The sequence below is a fragment of the Tiliqua scincoides genome, chromosome 7, assembly GCF_035046505.1.
Source record: "Tiliqua scincoides isolate rTilSci1 chromosome 7, rTilSci1.hap2, whole genome shotgun sequence".
NCBI lineage: Eukaryota > Metazoa > Chordata > Lepidosauria > Squamata > Scincidae > Tiliqua > Tiliqua scincoides.
In genome coordinates this window covers 12483901-12503926 of record NC_089827.1, presented here as the reverse complement: position 1 = coordinate 12503926, position 20026 = coordinate 12483901, and the positions used below count along the sequence as shown (strand labels likewise).

At 43.3% G+C, this 20026-nt stretch overlaps 1 protein-coding gene across 1 annotated transcript in view; it reads right to left on the bottom strand.

Moving 5' to 3' along the window:
• ASZ1 (ankyrin repeat, SAM and basic leucine zipper domain containing 1) overlaps nucleotides 1-10922 on the bottom strand; it is a 39320-nt gene extending 28398 nt beyond the window's left edge. Inside the window, exons 1-4 of the mRNA XM_066633675.1 lie at nucleotides 10821-10922; nucleotides 8113-8212; nucleotides 2718-2840; nucleotides 476-587 (exon numbers count right to left, since the gene is read on the bottom strand). Of these exons, the coding sequence (XP_066489772.1) occupies nucleotides 476-587; nucleotides 2718-2840; nucleotides 8113-8212; nucleotides 10821-10922 (437 nt within the window). The remainder of the gene's footprint in view (nucleotides 1-475; nucleotides 588-2717; nucleotides 2841-8112; nucleotides 8213-10820) is intronic.
• Between the last annotated feature and the right edge of the window lie 9104 nt (nucleotides 10923-20026).

The window sequence follows — 20026 nt, the reverse complement described above, 5'->3', positions numbered from 1 at the left end:
GCATATCATTTCAATAAAAATAATTAAATAAAATATTAGAACAAGACAAATGAAAAACAGAAACCAAGATAAACCCCAACAGAGAAATCAAAGGAACATTTTACTGCCTGTTTAGAGGTCAGCAGCACATTCAAAGTGGGACAACTTTCATAGCTAGAGAGCCACCACTGCTATGGCCCATTATGTCTCCACCAGCTTTATTTCAGTAGGTAGCAGTATGTAGAGAGCATAGCCTCAGATGAAAATCAGTGTACAGGATATAAACTTTGCAATATGTGATTGCAAAGGAGAAAAAAGAAACACATTGAAACATTCTTAGCAACCACATCAACAAAAGAATGCCAAAGAACTACTCAAAAGCTAACCAGTGTAGTAAATATCGCAGAATATATCAAAGAACTAAAAAAGACTGCATTTGTTTGAGTATTGGATAAAGAAATGGTGCAGCAGTTTGGATTACAAAATATTTCCTTACCTACATGCAGCATTAGGATTAGCATTCCTTGTGAGAAGCAATTCTACACACTTTAAAATTTGCTCTTCTGATGCACGTGCAGCACATGCAGCCATTAACACGGTATATTGATCTAAAAAAACATGGACATAAATTGATAAAGCATATCAACTGAAAAATAGGATACTGATGTGACCCAACAGCCAATAATTCACAAAGGAGCAAGTTTCTTATAAACTAACAAGTGCAATTGATCAAGTAATTTTCTAATTTATGACCAAGTTTCTCTTTAGCATAAATTAATCAATTTCTGCCCAGCCCACAGGTGTACCTGTGGCCCCGTTGTATAGATGCAACCTTGGGAAGATTAAAAGATTAGTCAATGCTTTTCTTAGATATATTCTTTGATAGTTCCTGCATCAGTATACTTCTACTAAAATTCTTATTGACTTTGTTTTATGCAGTTTATTCTCCAAGCCCTGTGTTATGCGTTCAACACAAACTTGCCTTCTTACAATTACCAAATCAATCTATGCACTCTGGAGGTAGGCTCACACTGCAATCCTATACACACTTAACTGCAAGTAGCTCCTATTGAATAAACATACACAGGATGTGTATTGAAAATGCGGAAGATATGGCGAGGACACAGGATGTGGTGTTAGCAGTGGCCCTTTTAAGGGTTAAGACCTGGACTTTGAGCAGAGGGTGTAGGCAGCTGCAGCCACTAGAGGATTATCCATTACAGGATATAAGGAACCCCTGATGCAGAGGGAGTTTGTGGGTTGTAGGTGGAGTGAGAGTGGAGGAGGGAGAGGAGACTTGATGGCAAAAACAGACTGACTTTTTGGCTAAACTGACCTACTGGCTTGTGGACTTACAGACTGACTCACAACTCTACTTATTGGACTTGACTTTCTGGCACACTAATTCATGGACTGGCAAGCGAACAATGAACTGGCACTCTGTCAGACAGACTGAAGGACAAACTGGTGCACTGACCTACAGACTAACAAATGGACTAATCTACTCAAAGAGACTGCTGAGCGAAGGAGAGCTGAGGTGCAGCTGCTGTACCTGGAAGGACTGCTGCTTGGAGAGCTTACAAGCAAGCAGACTTGCAGACTCACAGGCAAGCCACCTACTGATCTCCTTCCTGCTGGTACTGGCAGTTCTAGCTGTAGTCAAGCTGGGGGAACTATAGCCATACAGCAGGCATAGGATCTCTAGGCAAAGCTCAGAACAGGGAGCTTGGCAGAACAGGATGTGCTGTTAAGACTTTTTTTCTGCTGATAGCAAAATTTGGTTTTGGCAAAATCAACACTGCTAACTTTGCTGAGGTGTGCCAAATCATTCCAAGACTGCTTTAAGAGAAATTTTTAAAGAATTTCACTTAAAATTAAAAATGCTGAAAACATATTTAATTCTCGCTTGTACAAAGTGCAGAAGGACACCATTCTAAGACACACAGGTAATTCTGGCCATTCTGCAAGTCAAACAAAACTAAGGTACAATTGTAGAACCAAAGATAAAAACTGAATATTTCCGGATGATTCTAGAATATGTATGTGAAAGCATGCAGGTTTTTATACCAATTACACAAATGTATTTTATTTGCCATATACAAATTTAGTATTCTGCTATAATAAGGTCAAAGTCTATATCTGGGTCTTTTGCTTTCTAAGAAGTTCTTCTACTTGCTTTTTATTTTATCTTATCAGAGCATGAGTACATTACCTTCAGAAGCACAGTTCAGTTCGTGTTCTCACCAAAATATTGCTGCAAAAAAGTTTTCTATTTTTGTAATCACCTAATCAATTGTTAAAGCATCACCTCCAAGTGGTGAAGTTTATATATATTCTACTTAATCAGAGGATCCCACTTTTGAAGATGTCAGATGACAGTATTGTATGCACCCTTAGGAGATTTCAGAAAAGGGCAGAAAGAGAAGGGAAGGTTATGTCTGGAAAGATATTTTCAATACACGAGACTGTCTGTTATCTGTTTGCTTAATCTTACTTTAGTTGATGCACTTTCTCTAAAAAGAAGTCTACCAGACTCCCTTACAACCTTTTCAATAAAAAACACTTGTAAAAATTTTTGTAATCAGATATGTTTTAGATGGGTTTGCATTCTTCTTTTCAGAGATCAGGTTCTTCTATTCTTCTCCCTCTATTTTACAGTGCACTTTTACTGGTTTTAAAAATGGATGATCTGATTAGACTGTCAGATCTGTGAGAAAAGCTCATTTACTACATCTTACTCTTATCAAAGCTTGCATTTGCCCCTCTGTCCAGAAGGATCCGCATGAGTTCCACATTCACAACACTTGCTGCATACATCAGGGGAGTCCATCCAAACTTGAAGGTAGATTCTACACTCACACCTGCAATAGTTGGTACGTACAAGTTAATGTAACTAATGAAAACAAATTCATATATTTATTTTTGAACTTTAGAAACATATTCCATAGCTAAAAGCAAGCACTGACATTCACACCTCAACTAGTATAAGCCATCCTGCAAATTCTCTATAGCCGTTTCATGCTGCAAGCCTCTCAACCTCAATGTTATTTCCAAAGAGTATACAACAAATTTAGGAAGAGCTATCAGAACACACAATTCTTTTCATAGTCAGCCAATAGCAGACAAGGAGAATTTTTCCCTCTAGGAAGATCTATTGCTTACACACTTTAGGCTCAGCCTTGTACACAGTGTGTATGAGCACAAATGTATTGCCAGATTTGCAGAATCTCCGATAAAACACATTGGATAACCACTTAATGCCCCAAAACCTCATTGGTTTGATTGGTAAAATGTATCAGCTGATGAAGAATATGTTTCTTCCACAATCTGCTTTGCCATCTGTTACTTAAGACACTCATGTGACTATTTATTCCTGATGCTAATCTGCAACATGCCTTATCGACCACCAAGACATACACTGTAAAATGTGATGAAAACTGCAGCCTGTTAGAACAAATTAGATTTTATTCAACAACTGACAGCATCATAAGATCCTTTCCAGTTCAAAAACTCAAATACCTTCATTGTACTGAGGGACTACAGCATGGCAGTATCTTCATGTCAAATATTTTTATTTTTCACATTTTTATTCTGCCTTTCCTCCAAGGAGCTCAGGATGGTGCTCCCTCCCTCCCTTTTTCCCCCCTCACAACAATGCTGTGGGGTAGGATTAGGCTGAAAGATAGTGACTGTCCTCCAGAAAGCTTCATGGCTGAGCAAGAATTTGAAACTGGGTCTTTCAGATCTAAGTTAAACTCCAGAACTACTTTACCATCCTGGCTCCTGCAATTGGGTTCCACAGAGCTACTCAGGTTAATGCAAATGGCTCTCATTAGCTATTTGAAACATGTTACTTCTTTCTTTGAACAGCTGGCATTGCTACATGGCAAGGAACTGTAAAGATTCCTTGGCATTTGGGAGTAGGCTAGATTCTGTCTTTTCTCAGGAATATGAAGAGGTTTTGATGAGATTGCTACTTCACATTCACTGCATTACAGGAATTCCAGAAGCAACATCTACTGCAAAATACAGGTTGAGTTTCATTATTCTGTTGGGTTCCATTCCCAGAACTCAAGTGGATGGCAAAAATCGCACTATAGCAAATCAATTTTAAAAACAAAGTGTTTTTGCTCAGGTGATTTAAAAACAGCCTTGCTGTTAAGATAGACTCATTAAGAGACAATCCAACAATCGGTCTCAATCCAGGTGCTTAGAAAAGATTATCTTCCTTTCATATATTCTGGGGGAAGGGAGGCAGTAGCTTGGAGAGAGAGTGATTGATGGATTGTCAGTTGGCTGCCCTCACTAACTATTGTAAAGGACTGTTTTCCTTTAATTTAAATGGCCCTTCTCATTATGGTGAGACAAACATCTCTACAACAGTAAGAAAAGCATTTTAAAGGGCTGCATTTTTTCCCTTCTCCAGGGATCAGAACATTCCTTCTCATTTGCACTAGCCATTCTTGTTGAGTCAAATCCGTGTATAAAAAATCAAGACTGGACCTATATAGTGGCTCAATGCAAAGGTACTAAGTCTTAAAGAATAAAAAATGAGCCATTGGGTCATGTGCTTCCCAGCTCTGGCTCCCCTCTTCATTTGTTCCAAGCACTGTTTGTCAATTTCAGAATCACAACAAGTTACCATTACTGCTTACCCATCAAGGAATTTGGAGGACATGTACTAAGAGAACCTGAAGGCAATACCTGATTTGCCCAAATATTATTACCACTGAAGTGAAAGCCCAGAAGAAAGTCATGTGAAAAATGAGACGCAAGAATGCACAAGTCTGCCACTTTACAATTACCATGGCTTGGAGGATTGCCTAAACTGTGCCACTATGCAAGATGGCTGAAAGGCACAATAGGACAGAACTCTTTTGAAAAAGATCCTACAGATAACCTATATAAAAGGGAAAGGCTTATGAGAATCATTGCACAGCCACTAGAAAGCAGCTAACTTCTTGGAAAGTCTTCTCTTTTGATGCTCTTTGTTACAAACTGTACTGGTCTCTCTTATTTAACTAACTAGGCTTTGCTGTTATTAAGAAACTATCCATAATGCTAGGAGTCAGCACTGAAGAGAAACTGACATAAACACTATCTTCCATCTCCTTAAGACTAGCCTGGTATAGTAATGAACAGTCATTACTTACAGGAAAACTGCTATTTTTATGGGCAGAAAAAGACATCAAGTTGAAAAGGTGAAGTAATAACTTAAGAAGTAAGATAAAGTTTCGAGTAAGGTCCCTTATCTTAGAATGATTTCAACATTCTTGGCAACTGGAAAAAACACTGGAACAGGTCAACACATTCCTATAGTATGCTGCAGTCAGTAACATTCAGATTTACTGAGACCTCTTCAAAATTTGTGAGCACCTGTTGATTTCTACAATTTAAGCTTAATGAGAGACACTATATGCCTAACTACCCAGTTAATAGGAGTTGGAAAACGACAGAGAAAGGGGAAGTGACTGGACACAGTGATGGGAAGGCAAGGTTGCATACAAACCCAAATTATAATAGAAGAGAAATGTATTCTCAAAATATTAGAAATACATAAGATCCTGTTCAGAAGACCCTAAAAAGGTATATTTACTACAATTGCCCACTGAATGCAAATTCTGTTCTTCCCCTCAGAGAACAAGTTCAAAGAAGACTTACATCCACCCTTATGACTAAGGATCACTCCATACATTACAAGTACAGGGGGACTGTATCTTGGGATCCTGTATCTGTAGATTGGGTCCACAGGCCTCACCTGCAGGCCTCCACCAGCATGTGCCCTGGGGGGTCCTCCAATCCCAGCAGAGGCTGCAGCTGGACATCCCCAGCCTCTGCTAAGCTCAGACCCTTTTTTGTTTAGAGACAAAAAAAAAATTTCCGTAAAACCAGAAGTGACTTTTTTAATGCCTTTTAAGGCATTAGGAGACCCAGGGAAGCCCTCCGCAGACACCTGTGACCTTTGCTGGGCTCAGAGGATTCTCCAGAGTAGAGCTCCCCTTGAGGGTGGGGGTAGGCATCCCCTTGTACCTGCAGATTCAGGATAGGGGACAAACCTGTATTCTGTTAGAGCCAACATAGTGTAGCAGTGGTTGGCATGCTGGACTTTAACCAGGAAAACTTGAGTTCAAATTCCAGCTCAGTAATGAAGCTTACTAAGTGTCGCTTGTTAGTCACTGTCTCTCAGCCTAACCAACTTCACAGGGCAGTGAAAACCAAAAGGAGAGAAGTCATACACATCACCCAAGTTTCTTGGTGGAAAAATGGTATACACCAACTACATCAGTATTTCCTACATGGAAATCAACCGTGTAAAAGAAATTGCTTTTATTCTGAATGTAACATATATCAACAAGTGCACATCTAGTACACCACAAATAATGTGCTTGAATTTTGTGCCAATATTTAATCTGTTGGCTGCCTAACTGAATTATGCATGGGGAAGGGGTGGACATTCCCTACTTCTGAAAAGGTTCATCACTACACCTATTTCAATAATCATGTTAGCAAGGAAATTAGGAAACAGTTTGGTAGAAGACTAAAGCAGCACTAAGATACTCGTACCATTCGTGGTACTTGAGTTGGTATCGGGTGGGACATGCGGGTTCCCCCAGACCCCCACTGCCTGGCACTGCAACAAGCAGTGGTAGGAGGCTCGGAGGGCAGAGGTCTAGTGTGCACTTTTCTCAGGCTTGGAAAAGCCCTCCTGCCCACCCTGAACCTCTTACTGGTGCTTGTTCCATTGCATCTGGCCTCCCAATCCAGAAGTACCTGGTGATGACTTCATCGCCACTTATTTCCAGTGGTACTTCCAAGAGATGGACCATGTGAAGAGGATGGCAGGGGACAAACATTCAGAAATGCTGCTCTAGAGGCGCACATCTACTGTTTCTTTAATGGCTTAGAATCATTTTTCTCTGGTAGCAGGATGTTCTGATGTTTTTGCCATCAAAACTTATCAAATTAGTAAGAAAATTTGATTAACATAACGCATGATAAAGCACAGTCATGTCAGGAAATGTCCATAAGGTTTCTCCAAGCAGTGGGAGAGGGGAGTTGACAAAGCACAGGGCATCCTTTTAAACCCTGTTTGAAGCAATCCTGGCATTAACCTTGGGACAAGGCACAGGGATGAGCTACATGCATTTCTAGCACTGTAATGTGAGGCATATTAGGGGTGTTGGGTAACATTATTCTGGTCACAATCTATAAATCCACTAAGGAAGCTACATGCACAAAGCAACCAAGTTCCCACTTTTCAACCTCAGGTGATCATGGAGAGCTGTTCATTATGCTTATGAGATCTTCAAAAGACTACATCTGGCATAGCTGAACTCAGGCAGGAATCCTACATACACTATCCTGGGACTAAGCCCTACTAAGCACAGTGTGTCTTAACATTAAGTAGACATGCGTAAGATTGCACTGTCAAGTATTTTCAATAAAGAAGTTAGAATTCATTTGCACACCCATAAACTCTTGCACTTGTCTAAAAGAGCTCTCTAGGCAATTATCAGTCATCCTGTGTCCAAGACTACATTTCTCAGAAACCCCTCAAACATATTGTTTGTTTCATTTCTGCTCAGCTGACAAGATCAGATATTAAACCTGTCTGGTACATAGTACAAAATTAAAATCCATCAAAAATCCTACCAGTATTGTAAAACTAAATATATCAACTGGAAAAATTAAATCTAATCCCATAATCTTGAATATAACAGAAGTATTGGAAAAATTCACAATGTTATTAAGCCCACCTATGTCTGAGCTGGTTTCTTTTCTAACAAGGAATGCTGTCTGCAGAAATTGCAATATACTGCTTTAAAGAAGTTACTAAAGATAATGCTGGAAGTGTCGAGGAAACTAAACAAGGCTCCTTTGTAGTTTCAGTATTTTCATCTTCAAACTTACATTCAGCAGAATGTCATAAGGGACTCTGATACTGAGATTGATTTCCTTGACACTTTGATTTATGAAAGAACTGTTAAAATTGCTCACCCGGAATTAGAAGTGTCATAGCTCAGTAGCAGAGAACATGCTGAAGGTTCCAGGTACAACCTCCACTAATATGTTAACAATTTCTTTTTCTTGCTTTTATTTCTGACATTAAACTGGGCAATCCACTTATCTTACCTGAGTGTAGCAGTTCTTCAACCATAGACAAGTTTCCAGTAGTCAATGCTTGTTTTAAAGCCTCATCTTTGTTATCCATGTGTACTGTTTCACTCAAATGCTAAATAGGCAAAAAAATAGTTTCCCATTTTAAATTAATCAGTACATACTTTTTTCACATTGCAACAGAACAAGTAAATGGTAAAAATTAAAGGCATACCTGCTTCTACCCCAAAATGCAAGATGCACCTACTAAACTTATTCTGCCACTGTGTGTTCACAACAGAAACATAACAGAGCAAACTGCATATTCCTGATGTACATGCTAGAGTTTATACACAGTAAATAAAAAAGCAGATCTCACAAGTTCCCAAGTAGAGAAGCAGGTACATGCTTCTACCTCAAGATCTGGGTGACCCTCAGTAAGCAGCATACAGGTTGAGACTAATTATTCCATGGGTTCCAAGCACTCACCTGGATAAAAAAACAAACAATAGCAAATCAATTTAAAGTTTCTTTGCTCCAGTGACTGAAAAACAGCCTTGCTGACCTTTTGACTCTAAGATAAGAGTCATTAAGAAGACAATCCATCAGCACTTCACTCAGCCCCTCCCTTCACCAATGCAAAATGATCACCTTTCTTTCACATGCTGGGGGAAAGGATGGGTCCACAGGAGAGAGAAGGATTGATGGATTGTTAGCCTGCTGCCCTCTCTCTCTCTCTCATTAAGGAGGCTGCTGTTAAAGGACTGTTCAGTTTTTAAAACTGATTTTAAAGGGATGCATTTTTCCCCTACTCCAGGGATCAGCACATTCTTTCTCATTTGCAGGGGCCATTCCTGTTGAGTCAAATCCACGTATAAGAAAATTTGTGTATAAATAAGCTGGACCTGTATTTTTCTTTCCAACTTACAACTATGAGGTTACAGTTTTGTTTTGAGATGATGTTTAAGCTGGTTATAAATCATGCAGCATATACAGAAATGAAGACCATTATTCAAGAGTGTGCATACAGTGGGGATGCAACTTATGCAGGGTCAGCACAGAAGGCAAAAATCACATAGACTCAAAATTGCCCTTGAAAATCCCTCAAACCACTTGTATTCAGATGCAAGTTGCACAAAAGATACAAACTGTATCTAGAATCATAGCAATACAAAGGGGCAAAATAGAGCAGGGTGACAGCAGCCAGAATAGTCTTTGGTGCCCAGGTCTACTGTGTTTCCCAATGCAGAACCCAGGTCTACCCGCCTGTGCAGCATTGGCAGCTAGATACACTAATACAAAAAACCAAACTACATTCCTAAGTCTCTCTAAAAATTTTAAATATAGAAAATCATTGAATAAAACTAGCATCATCACATTTATGTTCTCACTGGAACGGACAGCATCCTGTGTGTGCCAAGAAGTACTTCTTCAGCAGCTGTGGTCCTGTAGCTGAGCTCCTGAAGCCTCCTACATGGTAATCCAGCAGTTCCTAACCTGTAGGAGCTCACAGACCACCAAGGCAAAAATTGGAATCATGTGGACCACATGCAATGCCAGTTATGGACAGTCTGTTCTCTGCCCTCTCTGGTGGTCTGTGGGGAAGCATCTTCTAAGTCAGCACTCTCCCATAGACCACCAGAGAGAGCCAAGAACAGGCTGCCTGCAGAAGCAGCCTTCAGTGTCTCTAATGATCAGTAGGGAAGCATGTCCCAAGTGAGCACTCCCGCACGGACTACCAGAGAGGGCAAAGAATTAACCACCTGCAACCAGCACTTCACTGCCAGCTGCAAACAGTGTGTTCTCCACCCTCTCTAGGGGCCCATGAGGGAGTGCTTGCTTGGCAACACACTGGAAGTGATTTTTTTTCCTGAGATCTCTTGGACCACTTCTCAGGGTTTTAGCAGATCACAGGTTGGTATCCACAAGCCAAAGAGCTACTGTTACAGGGCAGTTTTCTACCAGATTTGACACTGTGCTAAGGAGAATCACATATGAATTCCTTCCCCCCCCCCCCCCGGTGTGCATGGCTTGCAGCAGATGCCACCACTGCAAGCCCTGGGTAGTGCCCCCAGCAACAGGCAGCAAGTCCAGTTGAGACAGGAAAATGTAAGATCCCAGGAAATTTCTCCCTCCCCCTTTGGCTCCTGGGCCCCCTTTCTGACCCTGGGCCTTGGTGCAAATGACCCCCTTCCCATAGGCCCATTCAGTGCTGTAAGGCTGAATCCCTATGCACACTTTCCTGGGAGTAAGCCCCATTGAACACAACGGGATTTACTTCTGAGTAGGCATGCTTAGGCTTCTGCTGCTAAGGCTGCAATCCTATGCACACTTACCTGGGCGCAAGCCCCAATGAACACAGTGGAACTTGCTTATGAGTAGACATGCTTAGGCTTGTGCTTTAAGGCTGCCATCCCATGCACACTTTCCTGGGAGTAAGCCCCACTGAACACAATGGGGCTTACTTCTGAGTAGACATGCCTAGGCTTGTGCTGTAGGGCTGCCTTCCCATGCACACTTTCCTGGGGAGTAAGCCCCATTGGACACAGTGGGACATACTTCTGAGTAGTGCTGCAAAGGTTTAGCGTCTCACCTGGCCATGAACTGGCACAAGAAGGAGCAACTGATGCTGAGCAGAGCAAAGGATACTCCCACAATGCTTTGCGAGGACTCACTCACTGCCCCACCCACCGTCAGGAGGACCCCTCTGAGGCTCCCAGCCTGGCCCCACAGCCCGTCCTCACCCGCTTCTGCGGCGACACCGCCCCGATGTCCCAGGCGTCGTCCTCGCTCTCGCTGCTCTCGTCGCCCGCGGGCACCGTGAAGGGGCTCGCGCCGCCCGCCATGCCGCCACCTCCACCTCAGCACCTGCGCCTCACGCGCCCTCCACGGCGCCAACCGCCACGCAGTATTGCGCAGGCGCAGAAGGGCGGGGCCCGCCTCGGAGCCGGAGGGGAGCGGCCACGTGGGAGGGGCGTGGCCACCCAAAAGGGGAGGGGCCAAGTAGTATATTCCCCAGGTGATATTAGAATAATTATGTCTAGGATTGTGCTGCAAGGCTGCAATGCCATGCACACTTTCCTGGGAGGAAGCCCCATTGAAGGCAGTGGGACTGACTTCTGAGTAGCGTGCACAGGATTGTGCTGCAAAACTGCAATCCCATGCACACTTTCCTGGGAGCAAGCCGAACTGAACTCAGTGGCACTTACTTATGAGTAGCATGCACAAGATTGTGCTGCAAGACTGAAATTCCATGCAAACTTTCCTGGGAGCAAGGCATTGAACACAGTGGGACATACTTCTGAGTAGACATGCCTAGGATTGTGTTATAAGATTGAAATCCTTTGCACACTTTCCTGTGAATAATCTCCACTGGACACAGTGGAACATTTCTGAATACGCGTGCATAGGATGGTGTTCTAAGTGTGACTAACTTTTGTTAGATGGTGCATATATGGTGTTGGTTAAGGATGGTGGAGGGATAGGAAACAGGTTCCCATTTTGAAATGCAGCAGCAGCATTGCCCACAACTGCACTGATCTTAATCACAGATACCCTTATGTCTTCTGCTTGCAAAGATAGAAAAACATTTCTCCATCATCAGCAGAACCTTCTGGTTTGTGAATTTATGTACAGGGTCAGTATGCCCTGTCCTGTACATATGCTGGTACACAGATTTTTATTAAGTTTTATTAGGAAAAATATTCACTGGCACACTATAATCCTTATCTGATTGATTTGTTTTTTCTCTCCTTGAATTCTGGGGGTGAGGACCTTTTCATGCTTTTTTTGGATGTAGAAAAATATTTGCAATTTGATAATCCATACAAACTCCATTGTTATTGAAATAATTTAAACTATGAATCGTACATGACACCAATGTGTCACAGCACACTGATTGAAAATCACTGGTCTAAGTACCTGTTTCCATCGTATATGATAGTGAAATATGATGCATACTTATTATTTTTTCTTGCATAGTCAACCAAACTTTTCTGGCTGCAGAGAAATCTTACTCATTGATCACAGGCTTTGTGTTCTTGCTACCTTATTAAGAGCGCAATCCTAAGCACTGGTTGGGCCAGTGCAAGTACCTTGTACTGGCCTGGGAGGGTTGCAAATGTGCCGAAAAGCATGTTTGCGCCTCTGGGGGAGTAAGCTACGCTGGTGCACATGGGTGTACCAGCCCGTGGAGGCCAAATCCAGCTTCTGCGGCAGCAAGGAAAGAAAAAGAAAGATAAGGCCAACGCAGCATTTCGTGGCAGAGGAGGATGGGTAGTGGGCAGGCGGGCAAGGAGTGGGAGGAGGGGCCAAAACCTGGCAGTTATGCCAGATCCTAGTCCCTGTTCCCTGGCAGCACAGAGTGGCTCCTGGCTATTCTGTTCTGCTTGGATCCGAGTAGACCCATTGGGGCCACTGCGGCTCTCCCTGGGAAATATTTTTTTTTCAGGGAAATATAGATTTTTATTTTAAAAGTTTCATACTACAATAAATGATACAAAGGAAAGAAATCACATTTTACATTTTCAACTACAGTCACATTACATCAACTGTTTAACTAGAACACAGATACATCACGTTATACGAGGTGGATTCACCCCATCTAACTACTAAACCCATCTAACCACCCCATCACTCGTAGGTGGATTCACCCCATCTAACCACTCCCACCGTTTTTTCCACCTGTCTCTACCGGTTCTCACCCTTTCGTAAGCCGCGACGCCGTATACTCTGGAGACCACAAATCGGACCCATCCCTGCGTGTTGGTGGACTTTTTCTCCTTTATTTCTTTGCCCCTTTGGATGCCCAGTGCAAAAAGGACATACAGATTTATCAATCTTACCATAGACCACGGCACCTCCCACCTATGTCTCCTCCCCTCCATTGTCCCATATTACTCGTCCTCTTGGGTTCCCTCATACCTCCCGCCGGCTCCTTCCCAGAGACGATAGTCTCCCAGGCCTGTTGGGCCAGTTTGGGCCACTTAAAGGCCCTCACTACACCCCTCCACAACTCCTTCGCCAGCATACACTCTTGGACGAAATGTGCTATCAGTGGCAGGGCACCTACCGATCTAGAGGGTCCCGACCCCGAACAGGTCGGCCTCTTGCACCTCTTCTGATCTTCTTGCAACCATGGGTTTGCCGCTCCCACCCTGAGGACCTGATGGAAAGCCCTCTACCTTAATTCCCATAAACTAAAGGGGATTCTCTTCTTGCTAAGGCACTATGTGCCACCTTCGCCTGCAAGAGGTATGCGGAAAGGTGCGTCTTACTTTGCTGTTTCTCTTGGTGAGGCCTCATGATAAATTCCTATACCGTCGTTTCATACACGTAACACTTGAGCTGTTTCCCTTCCAGCCTGCTGGTTTTATACGGCTTGGCTGAGAGCCCCATCTCCTTCATCAGAGCCACCGCCTCCCTCATGTACTCCAGCAAAGATTGTTTTATCGCCTGAGTGAGTACGTATCCTGTCTCTTCTTTCGCCCACCATTTCTGTCCCCAGGTAGTCTTTTCCCAAATGTCTCCGTATTGGGCCCATACAGATGCAAAGGCTCCCCCTTCCTGCAGCCTCTGCCTCCATTTCGCCCAGTTGCCAAAGTTATAGGAGACAAAGGTCGCCAAGAACAAAGGTCCCAGGGCCCAAACCCCTAGTCTTTCTTTCACTTTCTTATATGCCATCGCTCGGGCAAGAGGGAAGAAGGCAGTGCCTCACAAGAAAACAAAAACCTGATGGGTAACCTTGTCCACCACCTGTTTTGGCGGGGGATAGATCGCTGTCAAATTGGACGCCATCGGAACGCAATACACGTTGATGTAATGCGCCCTCTGGTACAGGTTCAAGTTCCATTTTTTCCACCTCTTCAGTTTTTCCTCCACCTTAGAGGCCCACAGTTTCCAGTTCTCTTCCCACCCTCTTTGTTTCAGTCCAAAAATTATACCTAAAATTTTTACAGATTCCGCCATTTGAACCTCTTGTTTCCTTGCATCTGTTTCAATAACAGCCCCCATGGCCCTCACCTCTATGTTTTTCCCCCTCGACCCAAGAGAATAACATTTGGTTTTATCCTCGTTTATCACCGCTCCCGAGGCCCTGCTGTATTCATCTATTATTCCCTTCAATGTCTCCATCTCACCCACGTCTCTAACCATAACGTACACATCATCTGCGTGGGCTACCATTTTTATGGCATTCCCAGCCTCTGCTCTATTCCCTTCCCCACCCATGGCAATTCCCTTTATTCTGGGCTCTACCTGGAGTATGGCCAGCAATGGATCTAACACCAAAACATAGAGGAGCGGGCTCAATGGACATCCTTGGCGTATCCCTGATTCTATGGGTATGATTTTTCCCTTCCATCCGTTTACCTGTGGCATAACCGATGCCTGCTCATACAGAGTTTTTATATAGTTTATGAAAACCTCTGGGAAACCCTTGGCCATCAACGTCAAAGGCCTTAGATTGGTCCATTTGTAGAAGTATCCCTTTTCACTCTCCCTTCTCCACCATCTGAAAGATCTCTCTAACCAGAACTAAGGAATCAGTCATCTTCCTCCCTGGGATAGCACTAGTATGGGTCTTCATAATCAACTTAGGGGCTATTTTGGAAAGTCGGTCATTCAAAATCTTTGCTAAAATTCTATAGTTGATGTTTGTCAGAGTAATGGGCCTCCAGTTTTTAGGCAGAGTAGGGTCCCCCTCTTTATAAATGAAGGTTAAGATTCCTCCATAAAAACTATCTCTAAATTTGTCCTCCTCCCATAAGGCTCTATTAAAAGCTGCGGCTAGGGGTTCGGCCAGTTCTTTCTGAAACAACTTATAAAAGGTGTAATTTAGTCCATCGGGATCCAGAGCGGTGCCATTTCTTCCCTTTCTTATCACCTCCAGCATTTCATCTTCTGTTAGGGGTTTAGTCATCTCCTCGGCTTCTTCCTTACTGGGTGAGTCCTATGCATCCCTAGGCATTTTCATCAAAAAGTCAGTCATGGTTTGCTCTTCTATCTTTTTCTCAGCGTACATTTCCTAGTAGTGATTATTCATGATGCTCAACATCTCATCGGTTGAGTATTTTATCTCCTCTCCTCCCGACTTTCGAAGCCCTTCAAAGTTCCTGATCATTCTTCCCCCCCCCTTTGTTTCTTCTCTCAGTCTTCCTGCTCCACAATTGGCCCCTTTGATCTGTATTTCTGCTTTTCGGCCTCTCTCCTCTTCCAGTGATATTCTTGGATAATCTTCCTATCCCTCTCTAATTTCTTCTTATTCGATGCCAGTCCTTTGTTGATCCTCTGATGGGCCTTCAGAAAGCCAAAAAGGCCTCTATGGTACTGGGCCAGTTTTTTCCTGTACACGATGTGTCCTGTATCCTGTGCGATGACATCGCGATGCACTTCTGCTTAATTTCCCTCTTTAGCTCCTCCCACCATCTGATCGGGTCATTCCTTCTGACCTCAGTTAATTCTCTCCAAGTGATAATACACTTCTCTATTAATTCTTTATATTCCTGCTCACGCAGCATAGAGGGGTGCAGTCTCCACCTTGGTTTGCCACGAAGGGTCAGGCGATTGCTGTACAACTCTAGGGAAAGGTACCCGTGATCTGACCAAGGGATCAGTCCTATCCTGCAAGATTGCACCGTCCGGTCCTTCTCTGCCCACACCCTGTCTATTCTGCTGGCCACCATCGGGTGATGGTAAGTAAAACGTCTGCCTGCCATCTGTAGTAAATCACTCATATAAACCTTCCTTCAACTAAAGGAAAAATATCTAACCTGTTATCAATTAAAAGCGCTTTATCTTCTAAATCTAAATTAAGCAAAAAGGCATTTAGGTTCCTTTCTTCCGGGGTCAGAGGACATAAGAACATAAGAACAGCCCCGCTGGATCAGGCCATAGGCCCATCTAGTTCAGCTTCCTGTATTTCACAGCGGCCCACCAAATGCCCCAGGGAGCACACCAGATAACAAGAGACCTCATTCTAGTGCCTCCCTTACATATGGCATTCTGACATAGCCCATTTCTAAAATCAGGAGGTGGCACATACACATCATGGCTTGTAACCCGTAATGGATTTTTCCTCCAGAAACTTGTCCAATCCCCTTTTAAAGGCGTCCAGGCCAGACGCCATCACCACGTCATGTGGCAAGGAGTTCCACAGACCAACCATTAAGTTATTAAGGCCATTAAGTTATTGGATTTTTCTCTGTAAACCGCTTTGTGAACTTTTAGTTGAAAAGCGGTATATAAATACTGTTAATAATAATAATAATAATAACAACAACAACAACAACAACAACAACAACAACAACAACAACAACAACAACAACAACAACAACAACAACCACAACCACAAGCTGAGTAAAGAAATATTTTCTTTTGTCTGTTCAAACTCTCCCAACACTCAATTTTAGTGGATATCCCCTGGTTCTGGTGTTATGTGAGAGTGTAAAGAGCATCTCTATATCCACTCTGTCCATCCCCTGCATAATTTTGTATGTCTCAATCATGTCCCCCCTCAGGCGCCTCTTTTCTAGGCTGAAGAGGCCCAAACGCTGTAGCCTTTCCTCATAAGGAAGGTGCCCCAGCCCAGTAATCATCTTAGTGGCTCTCTTTTGCACCTTTTCCATTTCTACTATGTCTTTTTTGAGATGCGGGAACCAGAACTGGACACAATACTCCAGGTGTGGCCTTACCATTGATTTGTACAATGGCATTATAATATTAGCCGTTTTGTTCTCAATACCTTTTCTAATGATCCCAAGCATAGAATTGGCCTTCTTCACTGCCACCGCACAATCTTTAGCCGGGCGTCCCATCGTCATATCTCTCAGATTACGACTGTCTTCTATTCTCAACCTGTTATTGAAGTCTCCGGCAACTATGATGGACCTGTTGGTGATTGCGTAATATTTGAGTTTGGCCCACAGTTCTTTCCTAGGTTCGGCCTGGATCGGGCATAGATCGCACCAAGTCTATAGCGCTTATGATATTCCTTCCCGTCCCTCTGTATCCTGATGATGTTAAAATCGAGGACAACCAGGCGGTCTGGGACCACTTCCACCGACCTCTGAATTTGCAGGTCATCTCGGTTCCGCGCTAGAATAGCCACTCCTTCCGTCCCCTCAGTCTTATAGGACCAAATGGATGGACCCCACGTCCAGAACCTCTGAGCATCGCTCCTGTCCTGTTCACCCTTAAAATTTAGCTCCTGCAAGATCACAAGGTCATGGTTCAGACAATTCACGGCATCAAGAATTTCCTCTCTCCTCTTTTGTTGTCTCAGATCCCTCACGTTCCATGTTAATATTTAAATTTTAACTGAGCCATTGATATAAAATATAATAAAATAACAGAATTCCAATGAAAAATTACTACTACAAATCCTATTCAAATCAAATATTTGACTGTTATGGCTTTGGCAACGTCTGATGTGTCCAGTTTGTTTATCTCTGTGCCGTTTCCATCTGTCGCACTGTGTGGTGTACGTCATACGGGTCGGATCTTTTGAACCTCCGTTAATTCTACCTCCTTAGGGTTCAGGTCCTGAGGCATAGCCCTACATTCAGCTGAAGCGTGGCCTTCTGCTTCCCTGTCTGGAAACTCAGTTCGGTCAGCCCCCTTTGTCTGTGGATCAGGAGGACGGGGCAGGGGGCTCTTCTCTTTCTGCACCATCGCATTGGTTTCCTTTCCCGGTGCTGCTTCTCCTCCCTGCGATTCCCTTCGGGCTACGTAGACCCATTGGGGCCACTGCGGCTCTCCCTGGGGTAAGGGGAAAAGTTTCCCCTTGCCCCTGGCTGAGCCACAGTTGGCCCCAAACTTACGCTGGCTACAGCCCACTAGCCTGCCTGTTCCAGCGCAAGTTAGGATTGCGCTGCCCATGTTTGCACTGTTTGATCGTAGCATCAAAACTGATGTAGTTAGCTAGTGACCTTTTTATTATCACACGTATAGGTAGACACAGAAAATGGAAACATTTATTCACTGCATTTCTGAACCACCATTCTGCCTTGGCTAAAGCTCCCAATACAATTCACAATATTAATGCAAACATGTTACCAAAGATTTAAAAAGCAGTGTTGTCTCACACCACTGCCGTCCTTTGCAGGAGTTCTACACTTCCTGGAGTAGACTTCTCCTTGCCCTCTCTCAGGGCACACAAGTCTTTCAGTAAATCCTTGAGATTGTGGCGGAATGGCTGCTCCAATCTTTCTCCAAGCCCAAGATGACCTTTTCAGAAGATATGCACCTAACTCAACCATCCCTAGCCCTCTGGCCAATGACAGACTAATTGTGCATGCCCTACTATATTTCTTATCCCTATGACTATTTCTTTTACTTTTTATTCATTACATTTGTTTCCCTCCCTTTCTCCAAAGCATTCAGGGCAGTAACATACATGAGGGAAGTCTTGCAACAATTAGACTTAGGGCACAATTCTAACCAGGTCTGCTCAGAAGTATGTCTATTTTGTTCAATGGGGCTTACTCTCAGGAAAGTGTGGTTAGGATTGCAGCCTTAAACTGTCTTACTCAGGGTTACCCTGTGACCTTTCATGGTTGAGCAGAAATTCAAACCAGTATATCAAACTTCTATATCAATTTCCAGTACTCTTTTGAGGAGACTTCGTATCAATCAGTGTAATAAGGCTGATATATGCAATGCACTGAAATCATCAACACTACTTCTGCTGAATTGGGGCATAAATATATAACATAAATAAAGTGTACATTATTGGCTCCAAACTTCTGTCTACCACTACCAGAGGGATTGGGGAAAGCATGACAAATGCTGAATGCAGTATATGAGATAAATTTGTCTTATTTGCAGACCAGCATCAAAATCTTTCCTTTATTATTCTTTTATTCTACATACAGTAATACTTAGGATCTTGTTTGCTTTTTGCAAGCTCTGCTATTCATTGGGTTCTGTGTTCCTTGTGCTGTTCACAATGAGCTCTGCAGTAAATTGTCACTCCTGGATGGTCGCTGCTAATTTAGAACATTTCAATGGGTATGAACAGTTCAGATTGTTCCTTTAGAAGTTGCAAAGGAAGATGCAATTTTTTAAAAAAGAAGAAGAAATACTTTCAGTGCTAGTTAGGACCAGAGCAGGAATTCACCCTGAGGCCAAAATGGATGTTTTAGCCAGTGTCAAGCTATTGTGCTATTTTTTGCAGTGGGCAGTAAAATATGCTCTGAAAATGACACAGGTGGAATTAAATTCTAATCTCACCTTTATGACAATATATTCTGACCCCCAATTGTGGCTGTCCAATATCCTCTCCTAGCAGAATTTATGTATGTATAAAATGCTGGGAATATTTCGCCCCAATGTAAAAGAGCCAGACAAAGCTGCTGGTGGGGTTGTACAGAGCTGGGACTGAGCATTTTGGACTGAAAAGCAAAGCCACACCTTCCCCTATCCCACATGTATTTTCACACAGACCTTGTAATTAGCCAGTTTGAATTACTATGGAATGTAGCTCCAGTGGTGTAATGGAAGATCAGAAGATCATCACCTGGATGAAGTGGTGTTGACAGTGATTCCCATGTTTTGACAGCTGGTTGACAGCTCTGGGAAGGGAAGGGCTGGCTCCACAGCTGTAATCAATCAAGGCCAATGGCCACTCTGATGGACACCTGAGCTTCATTTGACCTTGATGGGACTTTGAATGGACATGGACTGAAGGGATGGCTCACCTGAGCCTAATTTGGACTTAACAAGGGGCTGCAGGAATAAAAGGCAGCCCCAGAAGACCCAAGAGATACCCTGACCCAGACCTATGGGACACCCACAGGGGGAGAAAGGGACTACTAGGACTCTGCTAGAGAGGATAAAGAGGAGGGACTCTGCTGCAGGAGACTGAACTGGGAAGACTGGACTGTGCTTTCGGAGATTGAACTGGAGGCTTTGGACCTTTACCCACTAAGTTAAGTGGAGTTTTGGGGAGGGA